The sequence below is a fragment of the Strix aluco genome, chromosome 5 (genome assembly GCF_031877795.1).
Source record: "Strix aluco isolate bStrAlu1 chromosome 5, bStrAlu1.hap1, whole genome shotgun sequence".
Classification (NCBI taxonomy): domain Eukaryota; kingdom Metazoa; phylum Chordata; class Aves; order Strigiformes; family Strigidae; genus Strix; species Strix aluco.
The window spans coordinates 22735688-22758026 of record NC_133935.1 but is presented as its reverse complement, the minus strand read 5'-3'; the positions used below and the strand labels follow the sequence as shown (position 1 = coordinate 22758026).

Genomic DNA, 22339 nt, shown 5'->3' with positions numbered 1-22339 from the left:
GATTTTTTGGTCACATCAACTTTACAAGACTATGTATTCCAGATCAGAGTCCTCAGAACTGATACTCGCCATCCCCAAGAACACAGTGCTGGTGGTGGTACTGCAAGTGCTTTAGTGAACAGAAGTATTGCCAGCTACTGATGTGTTTCAAAAGGGAGGAAAAAACGGGTCTTTTAAAGTTTTGCTAAAAGACATAGGTCTGTCTGTCTCTGAAGCCCAGTCAGCATCTTGTAGGATCAGTCCTCAAATTATTACTACTTGAGATAAGCAACTTTTGAAAGCTGTCATACTGAAGCTCAAGCTACAGTTACAGTTAAGAAAGGTTACCTTAGAATGAATATGGAGAGGCCAAAGTACAGGAATAAGGTCTAATTCTGACATGTTGGGTTCATTCTCCTAGCAGTAATTAACAACTCTTAGTACTTACCTGTCTACAGCTTCTTTAAAGCATCCTGTATGCATGTCAGCTTTCTCTGAAGTCACTGAGAACCAAACCAGATGGAAATTTTACCCCGATGTGTACTTTACCACAGCATGGATCAGTACTACCTTTAATCACAGTATTCTCTGCACTGAAAAGGGGGAATACGTCAAGTATTTTGCTAAATATAGCTACTACAGATGGCAAATATCAAGACTTTAATGACACTCACTTTTCAGTGCTTTCCATCTTCAAAGGGCTTCCCACTGGTTGACATACTTTAGAGTAATGACTATTCAAAACTGCCCTGTGAAGTAAGCGCTAAAAGTATAAAGTTGTTTTCTGGCTTTCTTCTCTCCCTTGAGTTCATCACCCCAAAACCCTTAGAATGGGGGCTGTGTTCAATCACTGCTACATAGTCCTGGCATGTTAAAAGCTGTTTCATGAAAACATGGTTAGCAGGTAGGTAGTTTTGCTGCTTGATTTGTCCAGCATTTTACTGTAAGTGAAACAACTGGCTCAGCCTCCAGGCTTGGCAGGGTAGATGCATGTCTGCCATTGTTAAGGCCTCATTCTTCCCTCTCCTCTGAGTGTCATATCCTTAGACTTCAGTGGAAGCCAGAAGGCAGAATATAGGCTTTGCATTTTGACTATAGAGTTAGCTTATCTCTCACCACTTGCATCTTGCTTTGCTGTTCTTACATGCCACACTTCATTCAGTAATACTTTTTCCTTTTAATCCAGCCTTCAAGAATGTATTTTGTAACAGTTCCCATCTATGGGATAATTATGCTTAGTTAGCTGTACTCAACAGTGATGATTTCATAACATGTCACAAACAGGTGCCCATTAAATTCCTTTATTGGAGACAGAAACATTGCATAATTACAGATTTGATGAGAAAAACTGCAAATAGTATAGACTGTTTCCACTGCTAGCAAAATACGGTTATTACAGGATTTATAGACATACAAATATAAAGTGTTTCTTTCGTGCCAGATGGTCTGTACATAACAATGCCATTAGGAGCGCTTAATTGTGCTTCTACAAAACCTTTAGAGAAGAATGAGGTAGAGTTTCCTTTAGTTTATCCAGTATTTTTCCACACATCTGTCCTTTACTGCTTTTATATGCTCACATCATTGTAAAATACCCAGTTAACTTTAACATTTGAGAAAACAGAGACCCTTCAGAGGTGTTTACTTCTCCCTCTTCAAGTTGTTAATTTCCCACTGCTTATATGCTACAATTCCAATAACTACTACTGCACCCTTCTAAATGCCTTGAAGGTAAGGTAGATTGGGATATCTGTCTTTACAAATTTACTGCTTCAACAGAAATTGTCTGCAAATAACTTCAGATAAAACTCTTACTTGTCTCCATCATGGCAAAGAACCTCTTACATTCAGTCACTTTCTACTATAGTGGCCAAGCTAGAGTCCATGCCATCTCCCCAGGAGATGGAGGGAATAGATTCAGTCTTTGTCAACAATCTTGACGGTGGACTAGAGTTAATGATTTGTCTCCTACTTGCAGCTCTAGTCAACTACTGGGGCATTAGAAAATGAATATAAATTATGGGAACAGAATAAGCCACTGACCTGTAGCAAACATTTTCTCACTCTTAGATGATCTGGAGTATTACCTGTTTATTTTAATCTAATATTCTACTGTTTCATGACATATAACAGTGTGTTGCAGGTTTCAGTTAAGATACTAGGACCCATGTTATGAAAATGTAGGCACAGATGTAGGTATTTAAGCAACTGAATAAGAGCATTCTTAAATAGTAGTAGAAATCTACCATCCTGCTAGATATTTGGTATACCCAGGTAGTCTCTGTTTTGGACTGAATGAGAATGGTAATGATGTTCTTCTGACCTGTCTTGACTGACTTGGGTAATTTTACTCTCATTCCTTAGCGTAACTGTTCTGGAAACAGAAGACTTTTCACTTTACTGTTTGCTCTAGCATTTGCTGCAAGCACTTACTAAAAACTCGAGAGTGTGCTAGCAGGGTACAGTAGAGAAAAAAACCCCTGTTATTTCACCTGAAGAGGTCACAATTCTAGTGGTGACCAAATCATAATGAAGAGGAGTTTTGGCATACAGCAAGAAGGTGATTACATAAAGAATAAGAATGTTTGATTTCTCCTCATAAGCTACAGAGACATGATAGTTTAAGGTAATAGTTCAGTGATAGCATATCAGAATTCTAAAATGAAAAGCAAAACTTTTATAAAAGATGCAAAATTTAAAAGATTCCATGTTCACCTCTTGATTGCTTTGATCATAAAATGATAGAAAATCTGTTCTTGCAAGATAGTACCACCTGAGATAACTTTTGAGCTCCACCATCTCACACTTAAATGACTGCTCTAAGCCTGCCAGGATCAAGTACTATGAAGAGTTAACATTATTAAGAGAACCAGCTCTTAGAAACTTTCCCAGCTCTTGCTTAGAAAAAAAAAGCGCTACTCTTATTTTATCTACTATTCCCTGCATACCTCTTTGGTAAAAACAAAAAACGACCAGTGTTGGAAAACCATTTAGAATGCTGTAGTTAACTACTTCCACAAAGCTATCTTCTCTTTTTCTACCTTAACTTTATCCAGCAGATATTTTAAAGACTTTAAAGTTCTATATCAAGATCTTAAATCCTCCTGAAGATCTTCCTATGAAGAAGCTTTTTTTTTTTAAAGCATGGCATGAGAATTCAGAATTGTGTTAAAAATCAGACAAAATAAATTAAGTTTTAAGATAAATAAACAGTATAAATTCATATTCAGAGAGAGGAACGAGGATCTAGCCATACTGTTATTAGTAGTGAATTTAAACACCATTATTTTTAGTAAATTTGGGTGTGGTTATCAAGATTTATTTCTATCTGAGCTACTAATTCCAAAATTTTGTTCCACATCTAAGGCTTGACTATTCTAATTCAGTATTGTTCCACACCCACTAAGCCCTAATGTACTTGAATGTTCTAGCTCAAGGTAATAGCTAAATTAGTTTTGTTTATGGAGTTGGGGATATATTTGCCAACTGTACTATATAGATGGTACCCAGATTTTGCAACGTCAGAGAAAATATCCTGGAATTCCCACTAATAACCATCATACTCAAAGCAAGGCATGGACAGGATTGCTACAACAGTATTTTTCACCAATGCAATACCAGTACTCCCTTTTGCTGTTATGACCACAAATACCAATACTTATTAAGAAGTTACTTAGCTTAAATGATTTAGGACCTATGAATTATTTTTCCAGATGTTGAGGATAGTGACAAAATACAGTAAAACACAGCTCTTTGACACTTCCCATTGCTCAGTATTGCAGTTTAGAAAATTTGTAGTCAAGACTGATAAAGAGGTCTGTCTCAGTGCTACATGACGTGCACCACTAGAATAGTTGTAATCTAATGACTCTGCATTGAGGGGTACAATGCTTCCTTCAAGCATCACTTTTAAATAAGATAGTACTGTTTGAGAGGTGGAAGTGAATTCTCTTTTCAAGATCTTTCTGCATGCTACTTTATATTCTGAAGTACATATTTTACTTGTTTATGAGTTCATACAGCAAACCTTAAATGTATTTTTCATGCAAATAGCATTTTTCTCCTGCGTAATCAAGGTACTTCTATTCTAAAGCAATCCTTGAAATAATGGACTTTACACAGCATCTTCCCCTGCTGCTTAAAAAGCTTTCTGGAAATCTTATTTGATCTGTAGTGAAATAACTTGTTATGCAAAAGTTTGGATTAGAGTGAAAAGTGGTATAAATGGTAGTACTACTACTCTGCACTTACAAAGAGGTTAGATAACTTGTCCAGGGTCACAAAGCCAGTGGCAGTCTGTTCAGGCATTGTATGTGCAGGTGGTAAAGTGCAATTCCAATCCCTGAACACCTGCAAGATGAACAAAACACTTTTTTTTTTTTTTTTTTTTTTTAACTGTCACTACTGCTAAAAGCAAAAAAGAATGCAAAATTTGCTTAAATGGTCACTTTTAGATATGAGACTAAGTGGCATCATGATAGGAGGCTGAGGAAAAGGGGCTGCGAGTCTGTGTGGAAGGGAGAGAAAACCAGCAAGGAACAGGCCACCTCAGGGCATGCTCAGCCATCATTTATACCTGCCCACCTCTCAGTATATGAGCCTGTCACTAGAACATGAAAACTTACCATGAGTAGGGTGAATCCCATGCAGAGAGAGCCAATGTGCCATAGTCTGGCAGGCTGTGCTACCATCTCTGTATTCTATTTGACAGCAAGGCACTATCAACAGACAGTTCACACTAAGCAATCTGTTGAGATTATGCAGATTGTTTTGGAGAAGCCACTGAATTCAAGAGGGTTCCTCCTCTAATTAGGTAGCTATGAGATCAGTCCCAGCTGTTTTTCTGTCTACCTCCTTGGAAGACCATGTATTAGGCAGACATTTCAAATAACTTGCACTCCAAATTACTCTTTCAAATATCACATTTTTCCAAATTACCATTCTTCATGCTTGAGGAAAAATAAGTATAAAATTAAGTATACAGGAGAGAATCAATGATATCTCTCTATTGAATTAGGTAAACCCTGAACAACAGTTTACCTAGAAAGAGGAGGAGTGGAGGACAGCTGCTTTTTGGCTTGAGATAGTTGAACAGGTGTAAACAACGGCTGGGCAGAGAGATCTCTCACTATCTTGCTTTTGGTCTTATCAGACTTCCCTTCTATATCCCAGAAAAATCGTGTTTGCCTTGCACTGCTACAGACTGAACAAATTATCTACCCCAAGCAGGAACCTTTATTAGCATTCTCATCAGAGTCTGTCACTGTAAATTCTCAGTGAATTTGCACTCATCGCAGTTAAGAATCTAGTTAAGTAATGCCAGTTGCTGAAGCCATAACTCCTGGCATCAGAACAGCTTGTATGAAATGCCAGTTTCATGAAAAGTTCTCTTATTTGAAGGACTTCTTTCCTATGCATGAATCATGCTCACCAAACTGAAAATTAAGGACATGCTCAATACTGAAAATAATAATCAAAAGAATGAAGGAGAGAAGAAAGAACATACAAAAATTAGAGTTCATTATTATCATTTTAAAGTATCAGTGTTTGTAAAACATAAGCATGTGAAAGGCTGAATCTCATTTGATCAACCCAATTAAACATTAAATAATTGCAGCCAATTATGCAAATATCACACAACAATATTAATTTGTTGGTCTTTTTTGAACAGTCTCAAATGTTCCTAATTTTAGACTATATTATGTCTTAAATGATCAATTAGCAGAACCATAACTAAGTGATGAAGAATGGATAATTGCCTAGTTATGATGTAACATACTCTTTCTATGTAAATCTGTTGCAATTAAACAAATAGGGCACATGGAGAAAAGATGTGCAGATGTTCTTTTACAATCTATTATTAGCTCAGGGAATACCACAGTTCCCTCCTAAATTTTAGAGGCGAAAATAGGGAGAATGCAATACCAAATACTCACTATTATTTACACGTATTATTTCTTTCCTTTGGTTAACGGGATTAAAAAGCAGGGGCAGAATGCAGGGTAGGACAGCATGCAACGCCAGAAGAATTTCCTGTACTACACTGACCCGTCAGCTCCCTTATTTAGGTTTTAAATTTTAAAATCTAGAACTTATTCACCTAGATCCCATTTAAAAACAAGCGCAACTTTGAGTTGACATAATAAGAATAAGGCAATTAACCAAGATGTTAAACAGTTAACACATACACACTATGTGTTTTCATTCTTCTCTGCTAGAAAAGTCTAAAAGCATTTCTGTGGGTCATTCCACTTTCAACTTTGTCTTCATAAACTCAAAACATGGAGTAAAAGGAAAGGTGTCTCTCTGGTGAGTGCAGGAAAGAGTGCAAACCACAGTAAATGAAATTGCCTGGTTTCTTCACACTAAATTACTTGCACCCAATTTAAGAACAGTTTTACACAACTTTTAGGTTTACACTGCAGTAAAATAATTCTTCTAACTGGTCCTTATTCATTCTGACTAGTGAATAGATTACCACTGGTATACTGATGCCTTCATGGGGATTTTTGATATATGGTACCTGTCAACTCTATGAACATCCTGAGATGTTAAGTTATCATACAACCACTTTGCCATGTATCTGAAGTTAGATATTTCCGCTTTTTCTTTTGCTGCTGAGTCTGAGATGAACATAAGGGGGAAGATTAGATAGTTCAGTAACAGGAAGCCACACGTGGTTGCTCATTACATAATCTTTAGAGAGCTCCATGCCACACTCTAGTTAAAGGCACTCTTTAGTTATGATACTTGTCTCATTGAATAAAACTCTCTACCCCACATTGCATCTTGACATATTCCCCATGTTAATTTTTCCACCCATCTAATTAAATAAAACGAAAGACTACCAGCAGCTTATAATACATAGTAAGATAATGAACAAAGACCAGCACACAATACAGATTCAAATGGCCGGAAAAGCAGACACGCGATACTATTGCTACTGTAAGTGAAACAACATTTTGTGCTTGCAGTTGTATTCTAAAGAGAAAACTATTCAACATATTTTAACAATGGTTACATTGTCAGAGAGAACCTTCAACTGTTCTTCATTAAAAGATCAGATTAGATTGCAGTGAAAGATAGTAAAATCGTGATTTGAGGGAGCAAAAGAAAGTGATGGCTAAGTAGGGGTTGTCTTTGAAATCTGACCAAAATTGAAGAGGAAAGCCATAAGGCTACTTTTTAGCAGTTGTGTAAGGCGTGGATGGTCTATTAGAAGTTATATTTTGCCTTTTTAAACTATGTTAACAACTACCAGTAACTATAAAGGACTTATAAAGCATGGGAGAGATACTGTTGGGTCTTAAAAAAAATAAAGCACTAAATATTTCCCTTAATACTGGTGCACCTCTACTGAAAACTATGGCAATAAATGTTCCACTTTTACTTCTTATAGTATTCCATTAGTGTCAATAAAGTTCCACCAGTTTTACACTGAAGTAGCACTTTGGAACATTGATACAGAATATGGTCATCCTTTTTGGCAAGTGATATCTTAAAGCTGTTTGACAAAGCTGTGTGCAAAAAGAGAAAGCTAATAAATATTACAGTATGATTGTTAGTGAACATTTGCAGAAGTTATTTCCCTAACTATGGGCTACATGCTCTGTATTGCTTCCAAATAGTATCAAGACTGCATGTGAGAGAGTAGAATTATATGAAGAAGTATGTGCTTAATCAAAAGGAAAGCAAGGTTTGTGCTATCTTGTGCTAGATATTTTCTGTTGACAACATAGCTTGTTGCTTAATAGGAAGGCCCTATTAAAGTACACGTGTCAACGGAAGCTGGATACATTTCACAACAAGTGGTGAAGGGGAGAAGAAAAACATTTTACTGATCTAAATTAGGTGACTGGATGATGAAAGAAATTCCTCAATCTAAAGATTTGGTTGCTGTGAAGAGTGGTCCAACTTTCACAGCCACAGTTGTCTAATCTGATTTTCTAGACACTCACCTGGAAGGCAACACTGTGTCAGCAGTGCCCAGCTCTGTGCTAGGCCAGACAATGGGTAATTCTTGCCTTAGCAGGGCCTGACCAAGCCCTATAAATCATACATGGAAGGATGTATTCAACTACTAGAGGTATGCACTGCCCAAGCAGCCACTGCATATCCCCATGGAAGCAAAGGCAATAGGCCAACAGGGAGCATCTTGCAGGCTAGATCACCTCAGATAATTTTGGCCTAAAGGACAGAACTGTTATTTGACAGAGTATGCATGAGGGGATCTAGAGAGCTATGCCATCTCAGGAATCTGCCATACAAGCAGAGTATGAAAGGAAAGAGCGTATGGCTAAACCTAAGTGTTTCCCAAACACAGAGCAAAAGGCAGAATAATGTCAATAGAACCCTATGGCCAGCTAACAGGAAAGGTCTTTGTGTTATGTGACAATGTGCTCTGCTGGTGATGGCAGTTAAAACAAACCAGACTGAAGAACAGTTGAAGAGCATTTTACAAGTTTTCAGACTGTACACAAGACACAAGGAGACACTAAGAAAACCATTAGGAAAGTTCTATTGCTAACATTTAGCACCTCTACCAAGAAGACAGGCTTCTACCAACAAGATTATAGTAGAAATCAAAATGATTGTGTTCACATTTGCTGGATTGTGGAAACAATCATCCTGGGGATCAAATTGACACAGAAACTATGCTATACAGTCAGCCACAGAAGTTGTCTTTATTCATGTCTGTTCTGTCTGGAGGGTCTGAACTCTTCCACCTTCACGACACCAGCACTGCCCAATCACTGTCTTCTCTTCCATACTGAAATGAAGCAAAAATGAAGTTTAAGAATAAAAATTTAAAGTAACAGTGTACAATTACAATAACTTCTTAGGTCTATCCTCATAAAGATTCATATATACCACCTGATAGTAGTTTACTTTATTTCTTATGCCTTTATTTCTGTCTTTGATTTGAGTAAAGCCTAGAGGCAGCTTAAAGTTTTATCCATCTTCCAATAAGTAGACTAGGAAGGGATGATATTGATACTCACTAGAGATGATACAGTATAGTCCTGCTTCACTAGAGCCTTCCATCAATTTAATATAATTATTCCCTGAGGTCAGTTCACTAATTCATTCATAAGTATGCTCAAGCTCCAATAAACAAACACATTTGGTTGTATTTATTTTTATTTTCAAGGTGGCTTTTTATTGCAGGATTCTGATTGAATGTGAAACAAAACCCATCACAAATACCACAGAGTACAATTAGAGAGAATTGTAACCCACATAAAACAAGTCATCTTTCCATACGCAAATCAACAGGATCACCAGGCAGAAATGAAGGCAACCTACCACATGGAGCTGTATCCCTTCCAGGGGAGGATACAGTCCCAAGGCAGCACTTTTGATTGTTAAACTGGCTCCATGTTCTAAAGCTCTTTGTCACCAGTGCTGTAAACAATGCTCCAGTGAGCCCCAAAAACGCACATATGGCTCAAGTCTGTAAGTAAAGCAGAGGTGAACAGACTAGTGGCAGATGTAAGTTGGTAGCCCTTTCCCTCATAGTACCATGTTCAGGGAGTATGAAAACACTTTTCACCAAGGAATAAAGACTGGTTTTAGAGTCTTTATGTAGGCTGAAAGGGTCACTTGATAATTTCTCTAGAGAGGACGAAAGGAAAGTTCATCCAATCTAGGTTCTGCATCAGCAGAAAAGGAGATAAAGGGATGTTAAAACAGGGAAAAGACAACAGCTCCAAATGAAGATGAGCCAGAAAAACACACTTCTAGATCCACAAAGGAATGATGCTCAGTGTGCTTGTGTTTTACTCTTTTCTTCAGCAGGTAAAATCTCTAAATGACCTCCACATATATCACATCTACTTTTTTTTTTTTTTTTTCATTACTAATTCTGCTGCTACCGTTCTGCAGTCTGCAATGTGGTTGACTAAGCACTGGTATGGTGCTACACAGGACCTTGGATGATTTACTTGTTCAAAGGATTTCCAGCTTACATTCCCAGATATCAGTGTGGTTGCCTTGGGAACTCTAACCAAGGAAAAGCAGATGTATCATTAGTTTAACTACAAAGCACTGGATTACCCTCATATGTGAGGAAATTTTGCTGAGGATGGAGACAAAGAGAGAAAAAAGAGATGTCTTTGACCCTCATATCACTGCTTCTCAGAGAAAAGGTGGCACTCCCACGTCCCCCAAATCCAAAACCAGACAAAGGCCAGGGAATTATTTGTAAGTTTTGCTGGCTTTAGGTAGTAATATCATCTAATGCTCTGAAGCTGACTTTGCAAGGGTTGGTCTGAGTTGCCATTTGACTATGGTTTCAACTTGCTTCCAGAATTTAAAGGGGAATGAAGATGCTATACCACAATCAAGATGTTTTCATTCCAGAAATAAAACCAGATTTACCTTCCTTTTCTAATTCTATCAAAGATTTTGTGACCTCAGGCTAGTCAATCCCATCCCTCTTTTGCCTCACCAGAGGTCCTGCTTTGTAAAAATTAACACATACATTCTCCTTCCCTGGTTGTTTTCCGCTGGCCTACCCATTTAGATTGTGCCACTATGAGAAAGACAGGGTTTTTGCCTAAATGTCTGCTCACTGCTGTCTTGACTGCAGTGTTTAAATGTATTTGATATAATGTAGTATAAACAATATATCTTGCCTTCTATCCATCCTTTCCAAGTTGCATCCTGATCTACACTTTAAAGGGTATAGCAAAAGCTTGTTTATTCCCAAAGCATGGAATGCAAAACCACAAAAACATCTGAGTGGTATTTCAGCGAGCATATTCCCAGAGAGAAGAATCTCATCTCTAAATCTTCTAGCTCAAGGGGTTATAGAAGACAGTGTACTATGACTAATTCATTCATAAGCACACCATTAATGTATACAATGTAAATTGTTTAATCTAAAATCTTTATTAGTTTTTAGTAATCATGATTTCCACTCAGTGATAGGAAGGGAAATGTATATCTCATTGCTGCTACTGCCTCTCTCAACTGGCATGAGAAATGGAATCAGTTCTGCCCATGAGTTTCTAATTTGTCACTCTAGCTCTAGTTCTACTGAACAGCTGTTCAAATCAAAAGAAATCCTGTTGAACACAGAAGACTTGCAAAAGAACAATGAGCAGCATGAAAACAGACTTGGAAACACAATAATGAAGATAATATGAAAATGTTAAAAAAGACTACATTGTACACAAGGGAATCAGTATAATGATATTGGATATGGAGCCTTGCACCTCTTGGTCACAGTTTCAAATGCAGAACAATGTTGATACTGAGAATTTTTACTTTTTTACAAATGTCCATTGTCCAACATGAGATGGATACATTGCCCTAGTTCAGGCAACAGCACAGCACAGAGACCAAAGTTGTGATTGGCTGTATTTCCACTGCATTTTATTCTTCAGGAATTTAATGTTCTTTGTAATAACCACCTCATCCTGTCCAAATGATATGACAGTAGTCCAATGATACTGCAAAGAGATCTTTTTTTTTTCCCCTCCTGTAGAATACATAAAAGATCTTTGTGAAAGATCCTGAAAACTCCCCTGACATTTTAAGAATATTACATGTTCCATTTTGTGTGTTGCAGCATTGTTTTCTGTATGACAACCTGGGCTCCATTTGGATATGAGCTCATCTCTCCACAGATAAAAAAGTACAGAAACACAACCAGCAACCACGGATTGATTCTTAAAGAGGAAGCAGCCATCATTCTCTTTAAAATCATGTTTCTAATGATGAAGTATTCTAACCCTCCTGGCTTTTTTAAAGAAGGAAGAAAACACAGAAGTAAACATATACATAGTAGTCCAGCACTTTCCAGGAGTGATGGATTTACTCTTGGCATGTAAATAATGAACATGTGGTATGTACATTGTTGAAAGACGAAAAAGTCCGTATGCATAGTTGAAAAGTAAAAAAGTCCAAGAAAGATAATGGTTAGAAGCAATCCACACCTTTTCAGCCTCCTCCTGAGCCTTGGTTGGGGATGGAAAAGCAGGGTGAGCAGGGAGACCATGGGAGAAAGCCTCAGGGAGCAGGCTGGATAAATTTGTCTTAATAATCCACCCACTATCTATTGGCCAAGGGAGAAAGACATTCCAGTGTTGTCTTCTGAAACAGAATTCTGGATTTCACAAGCCATTCTTCTAGAGAAGGCACTTGCTTCTCTTATGACACAAATTGCTAAGGCAGTACCTATTCCTACACATAACACTCAACGAGGTGCTAGAACTGGCCTCATCATTTTCTGATGCTGAGCTGTTCCATGACTGCAATTAGAAGGGATCAATGGAGACTCAAACTGATTGTAAATTGTTGAAGGCCCTAACATATATTGCAAAATCATCACCTAGATATCAGAAGGTAACACAGGAGTTACACAAGTGTTTTTAGACATTAAAGATAGATACTTGACATACTAACAAGATGGCTTTAATACAGAGCAGAGAGCTATGGAAACAATGATCAGTATTGAAAAGTGTATAATAAATCTGGACATATGAAAACAAAAATAAAGTGATGGACACCAACTGTTATTTTAGAGAAGTGTATCAGGCACTTGGCATGAGGAAGATGAAATAAAACTGTGGTATGTAGTGGGATTCTGGAGAAAGGCTACTGTGTATTCTCATATAGTAAGATGATAAAAATGTTACATGTAACTGAGTTGAGAACATGGAATAGTAAGCAATAAATGCCCTCAGTAAATAATAAAATCTAGAACCAAAGATGCCTATGCTTCTTCTCAGCTATCAGTCCTCCCGTTTGAAGAGAAAGACCCAGATCCCAAGCCATTGCAGTTGGTACAGCTGAAAAAACAGAAACATGATGGGTGAGTGTCTCTTTTTGCCCCCATGAAAGTTGGCTCAGTCTCCAACACAAAGGTACCAGAATATCAGGAATTCTGATTTCCTCCCTGAGTTGCAGACAGAATGTCCAACACTATTCTAAAGAACAAGAGATGCTGATCCCATGTCATCCTCCTAGAGAACAGTTAAGTGCTCTTGCTGCATCATTTGAGTTACAAGTCTTAGGAGGGCAGGGAAGCCGTTATGCTGGAGACCAGCAGCTTTGAAAGGTAAAAACATGTAGAGAAACAAGAGTACAAAAGAACTACCAAAATGATATGAGATAGACTGACTACTCCTTGTCTAAGACTGCTTCACCCTACTTGAATTAAGCAATGAAAAAAAACTTGCAATGAATAGAAATGGATTTACACTTGGACTGCAATATAGCACAAAATGCTAAATAAATAACATTACATAAGTGAACCTGCTTATCATGGGATTTTAGGTGGGTCAACATATGACAGCAGACTGCAATTCATGAGTAGTTTGGGGTTTCATCAGAAGAAACCTGTGTGAGATTATTTCTACACACTAGTAAAGGGCCTGTAAAATGGAAAGAAAAGTCAATTTTAGGATTCTTTCTTAAAAAGTTCTGATAATTTTATGGGATTCATAGATTTGCTGTGTGGTACAGTACATCTCACAATCTTTCAAGAAGATTCTTAGTTCAGGGCTTACTGGCAGGAAGATAAAAATTTTAGTACCAAACCTGAGAACATCTTGAGCCAAAAGCTACAAATGTAGAACAGTAACCATCAGACTTGAGTTGAAGAAATCATGACAATACTTCAAAGCAGCTGCTATCAGATTTTAAATAAATGGTCTTGTAACTTGTCAAGACCTACTCCTATCCCCAATTGCCCCACGCCATAAACTACACTAAAAAAGGAAAAGAAGACAGGAAACTGAAATAAGAAAGGCCATCACATGCTGCTCACTGACTTTACCTGTAATGGTATTGACTGCTATGCCCAGACATGGAGGTCAAGCACAGATTCCAAATAGACTTTGATATTTAACAAATCACAGAGTAAGGAACTGTTTTAAGAAACAGAAGTTTTAAGTTAAGTTAACAGTTTTAAGAAGTGACCATGTGATTGGAAAGATGCTGAGAAACAGAAATGATCGGTTGGCTGCGCCCAGTGAGTGCTTACTACTTCACCCATCTCTTTACTGATTAGTCTATATTCATTTGTGATTGTGGTTATTAAGATGCTTCATAATGTTATTTTTTCCCTTAAAAAGGAATCTATAACAACAGTACTGGATTTCACTGATAACAGTAATATCTTACAACTCTCATCCAGCTTCCAAGATGAACAAGGAAAAAATATATCACTCTCCATCCATATCATACTTTCTCAAGGGAAAAAAAAAATAATAGAATAACCACAAACAAAAGAGCCTATGTGAATATATAATGGTGCCAAAGCACCACTATTAAAAATATTTTTTCTGATGTTTTCAAATGTTCACCTTTTATTATTTTATCTGGTTAAAGAAGAGGAAGCACCTTACCTGTATATCACTCAGCTTATTCAGGAAACGGGTTGCTAACTGAGGTCCATTCTCCATAGTTGGAATGTGCAAATGCTGACATTGAATACAGAAAGGGGGGAGGGGGGGGAATGGAGAGAACAACATGAAATAATAGCTTTTTGTACACATGAATACCTTAGGGTCACTAAGAATTTAAATACTTATCAAGCTTTCAAGCTTGATAAATACTTATCAAGCTTACAAATAGGCAAGGATTGTTGTAAAGTTTTTTACAGGAAGGCATGCTGAGCCAGTGAAAAGTTAGATTAGTTGAACTGTTACGCTGTTTTTAAACAAAGGTTAATCTAAGCCTTCCAACATGGAAGGTATATTGTACAGGCAAGAGTTTATATATACAACACTATATACAGTATTTAATTTCAAACATAACAGATACATTTATAGTACTTATCACTCAGCACCTTGATGTCTCTTATTATTTTAGCATCCGATAATATCAATACATTTATTCCATTTTATTAATTCAAGAAGTATCACCTAACAGACATTTACTGTAATTGTCATATTTAATGGAACAAAGCACATCCATATAATGCAGCTGCAATAACCCAGCCTTCTGAATTAAGTTTGTGCTGGCTAAATAGCATCAAGTCAGCTTAACGGTCTGAATGCCTGTGGAATTCCACCTGTGCAGGAGAAATCTCCCATATGGTGTATAGTAGGTGGAAGCAGCTGTGTACACTCCTGAAACAGCTCTTCTATCAGAACTGGGTTCCCTGCAAAGAGGGGTGAGGAAGAGATGAACTTGAGAAGGAAAGAATGCAGTGGCTCAGAAATTCGATTCCTTGCTAAAGTCTTTCCTCTCCTCACCTTTCCCAGGTGCCTTAAGTTTAGAAAAAATGTTCAATAAATGAAATGTGGGAGAATGTATTTTTCTATATTTTAAAACAGGCTGGAAGCTCAGAACTACTTTTTAATTTTTTTTTCCTTTTCCCAAGAATTGAGATTTTATTATTTTAACTATTAAAAAACCTCAGAAGATGAGAGGGAAAGTTCTATTCTGACAACATAGCAATAATTCACTTGGTAAACAACATACTGATACTGTGCATCTTTCCAGGAGCCTCTGGCAGCACTCCTTTTCTATCTTATTTGTGTTTTGTTTCAGCTGCAATTAATTATGATCAAATTCTGAAGAAAGAAGGAAAGGGGGGAAAAAAAGAAAAAGAGAGACATTTTCTTACCTTGCCCTTATATAAAATTTTAGAGATAGGACATACAATACAAGCTGTTCCAGCACCAAACATCTCCTTTACTCTGTTTTTTTCCAAGGCAGCTGTCAGGTCACTCATGGTGATGTATCGCTCAGACACTTTAAATTCTCCCTGCACAAGAAGAATCAACCATAAAAATTGTAAGAAGTTTAAAAATAGTTTTCATTTTTTTTTCTATGTGGAAACTTCTCAACTAGAACTACTAGCCTAGTGGCGATCAGTCAAGTTTTGGCTGTGATCTTGTGATCTTTTCAAACCTCCCAGTATCACACAAGATAGATTCTAATCCAAAGAATGACCTTCAAGGAAGCCAGTGGTTTGCAAGATACAGTGCTGATGGTAAAGTGGCACTTCCCTCTGATTTGGTACAGAATATCAATATTGCATTAGGGAATAACACAGTAGAATTTGTCATGAGTTATGTGACACAGGATGTGACTACTCATGGTCTCTAGCATGCTAGAGTTTGTACAAAAATTACTCAAGAGAGCTTTGCATCCCACCCTCAGACAATTCCTAAACAAAATACATTCTGTTAATTCCACCTGCAATGACAATAAGATGTAATATATTTCTTTAATCCCCGGTGAAATTTCACACTGTAGCCTGCACACAGCTGTCACATACAAAAATTAACAGTACTGCAGGTACGAGTAAAGCAATTCATATTGGACAGTTTTAACATAGGAAGTGTTTTACGTTCTACAAGTGTTGAAGAATGCATAGCAACTGATTGAGGGGATGTGTTTAAAGAACAAAAATAAACATCAAACTTTGAAATTTTCATTTCATGGATTTATGTGGACTTTATTGTCCTATCAGACCAAACTAAAGCTTAGCCCTTGGTTTATATGCAAGCTTTTTAACATGAAACAGAGATGTTTACGGTAGCAGAAAACATGATTAGCTCTGGAGAGGACAGCATTTGGAGAGAGAGGCAGGGATACCATGTAAGTGGAGTTTCGCTTAGGTTAGGGAATGGAGGTCAGGAAGAAGAGAACAACCTTTGTGAGAGTAGAAGACATCTGATTATTCAAGAGGACTGAGGTGAGAGTCTGGTATCTCACAAAAAAGCCCTATCAACTGCGAATATCTGTGCTGAGAAGTGAGCATGTATATCTGTGCTAGGGGAGTACCAATACGAATAAAGACGCATAAGAGTTCAGTGAGGGTCAAAAAGTGGCACACGTGCGCCACAAAGTACATGCCTAGCTCTCTTCACTGAAGGTTAGATTTAAGTGACAAAAATGTGAACTGTATTTCAGGAAGTCTTTCAGCTACAGGTGGTTGAAAGCTGAGTTAATACCAGGTGGAAAGTATAACACGAGCCTGTGTTATTCCTGTTACTCCTCCCTAAACATAAGCCTGACCAAAACCAGGAGACAGGATACTGGGCTTGATGAGCCTTTAGCTGTACAGTAGTCTTATCCAAAATGCAATAAAAGCTTTGAATACAGTACAGGCAGAGTGAACAGTTTGCTGCATTTCAAGATATAAGGTAGTCTCAAGTGTCTAAATAAGTACTTTGATGGCTACACTACAAAACTGGAACCTGGAAGCAGACATATGACTTCAAGACTGTGGCTGGATTTTAGACTGCATGCTAGTTATTAGAAATAAGGGTGGAACCACGAGAACTAGGTGGAGAAATAGTGTGCTGATGACTGAAGTATAGCTGTGGTCATGCACAGTAATTGTTTGCTTCCTCGCTTTAAGTTGCTGGTACCAGTGGTTTTAATGAGAATTTTCATGTTAAATACTACATGGAGCTACTTTAACAAGCTTGGTATTGTTCTGTGTAACAGGTGTGGGTATTTTGATGATGTTGTTGGGAATCTATCAATTAGCATGCTCTTAGTTCACATTTAAATTAAGGGATTTGTCCGGACCAGTTGAACTTCAAGATACTGAGCACCAGGAATGTTTGCTTTTGTCAGTGTAGTTGAAACCATTACGGCCAAGGTCAAAACACTCACCCAATCGCATGCCAGATCCAAAATGCTTTGTCTTGTCACTCCTGGAAGGATGATGCCATCTAAAGGTGGGGTTGCCAATTCATTTTCTGTCAAACACAAGAGAAATAGAAACACTGGTTGAAAAACAAAGAAACTGATATTACACCAAACATGAAAATTAAAAAGAAGTCGAATTATGTCAGAAATGTTCCCTACCCAGTAAGATGCAACATTTGTCAGAGTTCTATAAGAACACAGGTTACACAAATTCAATTCCAGTAAGTTGTTGTTGAGTGTTTGTAATCTGTTGAGTACACTTCAGTGGGTGGGGAAGAAACATATTTAATACATCAATAAATACGTGGCTTAAAGCCTAGTAGTAGGTTTTATTCCTCAGTGTATTATGGATTCACTACTGGGAACCACTGAATGGCTCAGTCTTCAAAATCAGAATAGAGTCACAAGGGAAAGCTATGCCTAATAATCCCAGGGCAGATCATGACTTTCCCTGAACTGCTTTACTTAATTTAGGAATATGGGGTTCAGTATACCTACTTTGTAGCATTAATATGAAACATCTACCAGAAATTTTGAGGCCCATTTACCGAACAAGCAAAGCAGTGGAAACCTTGTCAAATTCATCTTGACAGGAGACTTCCTTGATCATATTTTGCCTTACTCTAGACATCCTTTTTTTCCCCTACTTTTCTTTTTACACAAAAAGAGCAGCCCTAATAAAATTCCAAAAGCACTAACAATTCAAATTGTTCAACTACTTTGGTTTGTATGCCTGTATTTCTGGTTTGTTTTTGAAAAAGAACATTAGATAAATGTTCATCTCACATAACTAGTGAAACAGTAGATAAATGGTAATCCATACTTGATAAATACTTAAATTACAACACAGAAGTTTGTAGTCATTGTTCTTCCATCTGACCTTTGCATCAAATTAATCTTTCCCATTTTAAACCATCACGCAGTATACTCAGTGGTTTGCATTATCAGAGAATACTGTCTCCTTCAGACAGCCAGGCTCTTTTAAGAGTCTCAAATTTGCACTGAGAAGTGAAGACATCCACAGTCTTCCAGTAATACTCTTCATATTTTTTTCTAACCATTTTCTCTTCCCAATGAGAATCCATTATTTTTCTTGATCTTATAAGGATACTATCCTGCTCATTAAATCCATAAACCATTAAGTCTCTTGATTCATTTTTACGTAGGTCGCATAAAAGAACAAGATATGTATCTTCATGTTTTTATAGTGCCCCCTTATCCCTACCCACAAAAGATCACTGAACCCAGGCCTGTTTAAACCAGTCTCAAAGGAGAAGCTGTTTCAAAAATGTTTCTGTAAGTCCTGTGAAAACTTGCAACTGGGTAGAAGAGAGAAACAGGGTATTCATCCTTGGACTGAGAGAACAGGTTGAGTTCAGCTGTATAATACTCCATTTTCAACAGTCAGCTAGATAATTTTGTGCACAAACACTGTGTGCCAGCCACTGCATACACAGCTCTGGACTGACTGCAGCATGGGCTCTCTCCTGCTCTGTAAAAGGGGGCTTTGGGAGCTGGGATGGCATAGGGGAAATGAAGGATAAATAAATGGAATTGTTAATTGAATCTGCTACTCACTGTCCATTCTCTCAGGAAATGTCTGTTACTTTTTAATGTAGCCACCTCTGGATTTACTCTTTTGGAATAGAAGTTTTTCCTACCTGTACTTTCATGTTCCTTTCATGAGGATCCATACACACATAAGTAATAGATGTAATCTGCCTCCCAATATGTATAAAAAAGCTGACCTAGAACAGGCTATATATTCTGCTCTGGTTTGACTAACCAATAGTGCCATTTCCTAACCTATCCCAGACTCCTAAGTACAGCAGTGGTCTCTTCTTTCTCATACAGTCAGGAACAATAGATTTTCTTTTTTGGAGTCTGTCTAGCAACACTCCTCATCGTGATGCATGTCTGGTCCTAATTCTGGCACAACTATCAAAAGAAGAGGACTTAAAAGCTTCCCATGAGCCACAGGGCTCACCTCATTCTGAACAACCGAACACCTGATATTCTGCATTTGTGATCCAGTCATATACAAATGCTCCCCTTTCTCTAACAGAAAACTTCAAATAATGTGGACCTTAATACCAAACATTGTGACTACAAACCACATAATGTTCTCTGTCTGGTGATGTTGCCACAGATCTTGGTCAGGATCTGTTTAAGCTCAACAACATATATTAATTGATGTGAGCTAGTTTGAAAAAGTGCCAGGCCAAACCAGCCGCCAAACAGCACCGAGCAGACAGGACATGGGAGTCTCAAAATGTTTCAAACAGCCTGCTCTGTAGAATTTTGTCAGGCATACATATGATGCCTACCAGCCTGGGGCCACCCAAGGAACATCTGCTCCCCTGGTATCCGGCAGAAATGATAATGCTATACAACATGGCATGCCAAAAAGCTCGTCCTCTCTGTGAATTGATGCCAAACCAGGCTCCATATGACATCAGTTTGTCCATCTCCAAAAAAACAGACTGTGAGCTCAGACTCCATTTGCCTTCAGAATTATTTTGATGGGCTAGAAGCCTTAAAATGTATAGCAGCAAAAAGCGAGGGAAAGGCATTTGAAGGAAAATGTCAGGGTTTCTCTTCAGTTGACTACTGTTACTGTTATAGTAGTAGCACTATCAGTCCAGTGCTCCATTACACCAGGCATGGTATAGGCATGCTGTAACAATGGAACTCCATCAGGGGATTTTTTTAAATGAGGTCTTGCCTATTTCACAGTTTCAATTGTTACACATTTGTATTTATGAACATAGGGCAGATAAGATTCCAAACATGGGATGCCTTCAGTACTAGTCATGCTATAACAATGCTGAGAGATTCACCAAAATATATTTAACAGATACCAAATGAACTTCAGAGTCAAGGAGAACCCAGAAAACCCTGATCTTGCTATTATTAACAGCTGACTTCCTCTCCCAGTTTGTTCTGGACCTTTCTATCTCTTTCTCCTTATTTCCCTCAGGCTTTTATTCCACTCTCCCCTCATGCAATCACTCTCTTTGCACGTCTGACAATTTACTTTCCTCAATCACTTTCCCCTCCTTTTCTTTTTCTGCCATCTCATTCATCCACTGCTCTCCCCTCCATGCTATTGCTATGGCTTTCTATTAGAGCAGAAAGTACGATCCTTATTCTGTTAGTAGTCTACTTGTACAAGATACTCTGCAGCACAAATAATCCTCCACCTACAGAACACTAAGAAAACTTGCCTGATATTTTACCTGAGTGTTCCAGAGAATCTTTTAACATATTTGGTTTTTAATTTATGTAAGCTATTTTGAAGTGGGCACTATTAATCCCCATTTTAATAACACCACAAAAATATTGAGTAATGCCTGAGTGCTATTCACAATGCCTTAACGTTAAAGTTAGAAGTAGAGCCCAGATGGTTCCAAATCATTTTGAAGAAACTGCATTTTTAGAAAGTGCACACAGATTTCATAGTTAGCAACCTTCAGGTTAGACATATGTTTAGATTTTAAGGTTTTCCATAAAGTCAAGCTTATATTTTAGGCAGAAGAACAGACATTATTAAAGGAAATTACTTTCAATGTTAACAGCTTCTTGGGATTGTTATGAGCACTGAAGAGGCAGGTGGAAGGGGCTGTAGGGTGACCAAAATTTTTACTTTGTGAACATAAACTGTAAATAGTATTTATGAATGACATATCACACTCCTGAATTTATGCAACAGCAGGGATCCGGATTTGGTCATATTATAAACCTAGATTATAAAGCTAGAGCATCAGTGGGTATACAAGATCAGCACAGAGCATGTCATGCTATTTTACCAGAAATTGAGCAGTTTTCTCCCCTACTCCCTCCTCAATGTTACAAATAAAACATTTTTCCAGGCTCCTCCTGCCACCCAAGACAACATGTCATGTTTAGTCACAATGCTGTAACTGAAAATACATAGCAAAGGCTTGCAAGAAAAACCTGCTCTCATTGGAAGTATAGATGTTCTTTAGTCTAGTCTTTACTGGCCTGGGTCTTTGATTTGTTATAAGTCAAGGAGAACAGTTCAGACTACTTCTGAACATACAAAGAAGGGCATTTTCTTTTTGATGATGATCTGCAATTTCTGCCTCACTGTTTTTATGTTAGATCCCTCTCTCAGCTGCAGAATTTGCATAACAAAACAAAACCACAGCCTAAGTAAGTATCCTTTGTGAAGTGACAGAACATAATGGCAAACACTTTTTAAATCACAATGTAAAGCCATAGGCAGATATGTGATGACACACATTGGCAACAAGAGTGATTCTCAACCAAAGATATCTTAATATAAGCATTAATCAACACACTGGAAAACACCAAGATACTCCAATGATGCTAATGACCACGTCATGTGAAATAGCAGGTTTGCCAGTATACAGTTAGCTTGGGTGGCATGAATTACAAGTTGTTTGCTACAGCCACCTCACAATAGTACTATTCAGTAGTGCATTGGTAACACAGTGATTGGCAGATCTTTGGAACAGTACGGTGCTGCAGCTGGATAATTCCAGCATATTCCTGGTTTAAGGACAATGAGAACATTGATTTCTAATTATGTCCCCCCTTCTGTGTCCTTTCCCTGGGCAGAATGAGCCAAAATCTATTTTCATGTCTCTCCAGCAAAGTTACACATGGTATGAATTTGGCCATCTATCTACACCGACAAGTCTACTGCTGCTATAACAACAACAACAAGATTTCTCGTATTTATAGTTTC

General features: G+C 37.7%; 1 protein-coding gene across 2 annotated transcripts in view; it reads right to left on the bottom strand.

Annotated features, from left to right (window-relative positions):
- Positions 1-1264: 1264 nt before the first annotated feature.
- BCAT1 (branched chain amino acid transaminase 1) overlaps positions 1265-22339 on the bottom strand; it is a 66967-nt gene continuing 45892 nt past the window's right edge. For both annotated transcript variants that reach the window (XM_074826375.1, XM_074826376.1), the window contains 4 exons: positions 17569-17654; positions 15563-15703; positions 14337-14411; positions 1265-8749 (listed from right to left, as the gene is read on the bottom strand). In XM_074826375.1, coding sequence (XP_074682476.1) covers positions 8708-8749; positions 14337-14411; positions 15563-15703; positions 17569-17654 — 344 coding nt within the window. In that variant the 3' untranslated portion in view covers positions 1265-8707. The remainder of the gene's footprint in view (positions 8750-14336; positions 14412-15562; positions 15704-17568; positions 17655-22339) is intronic.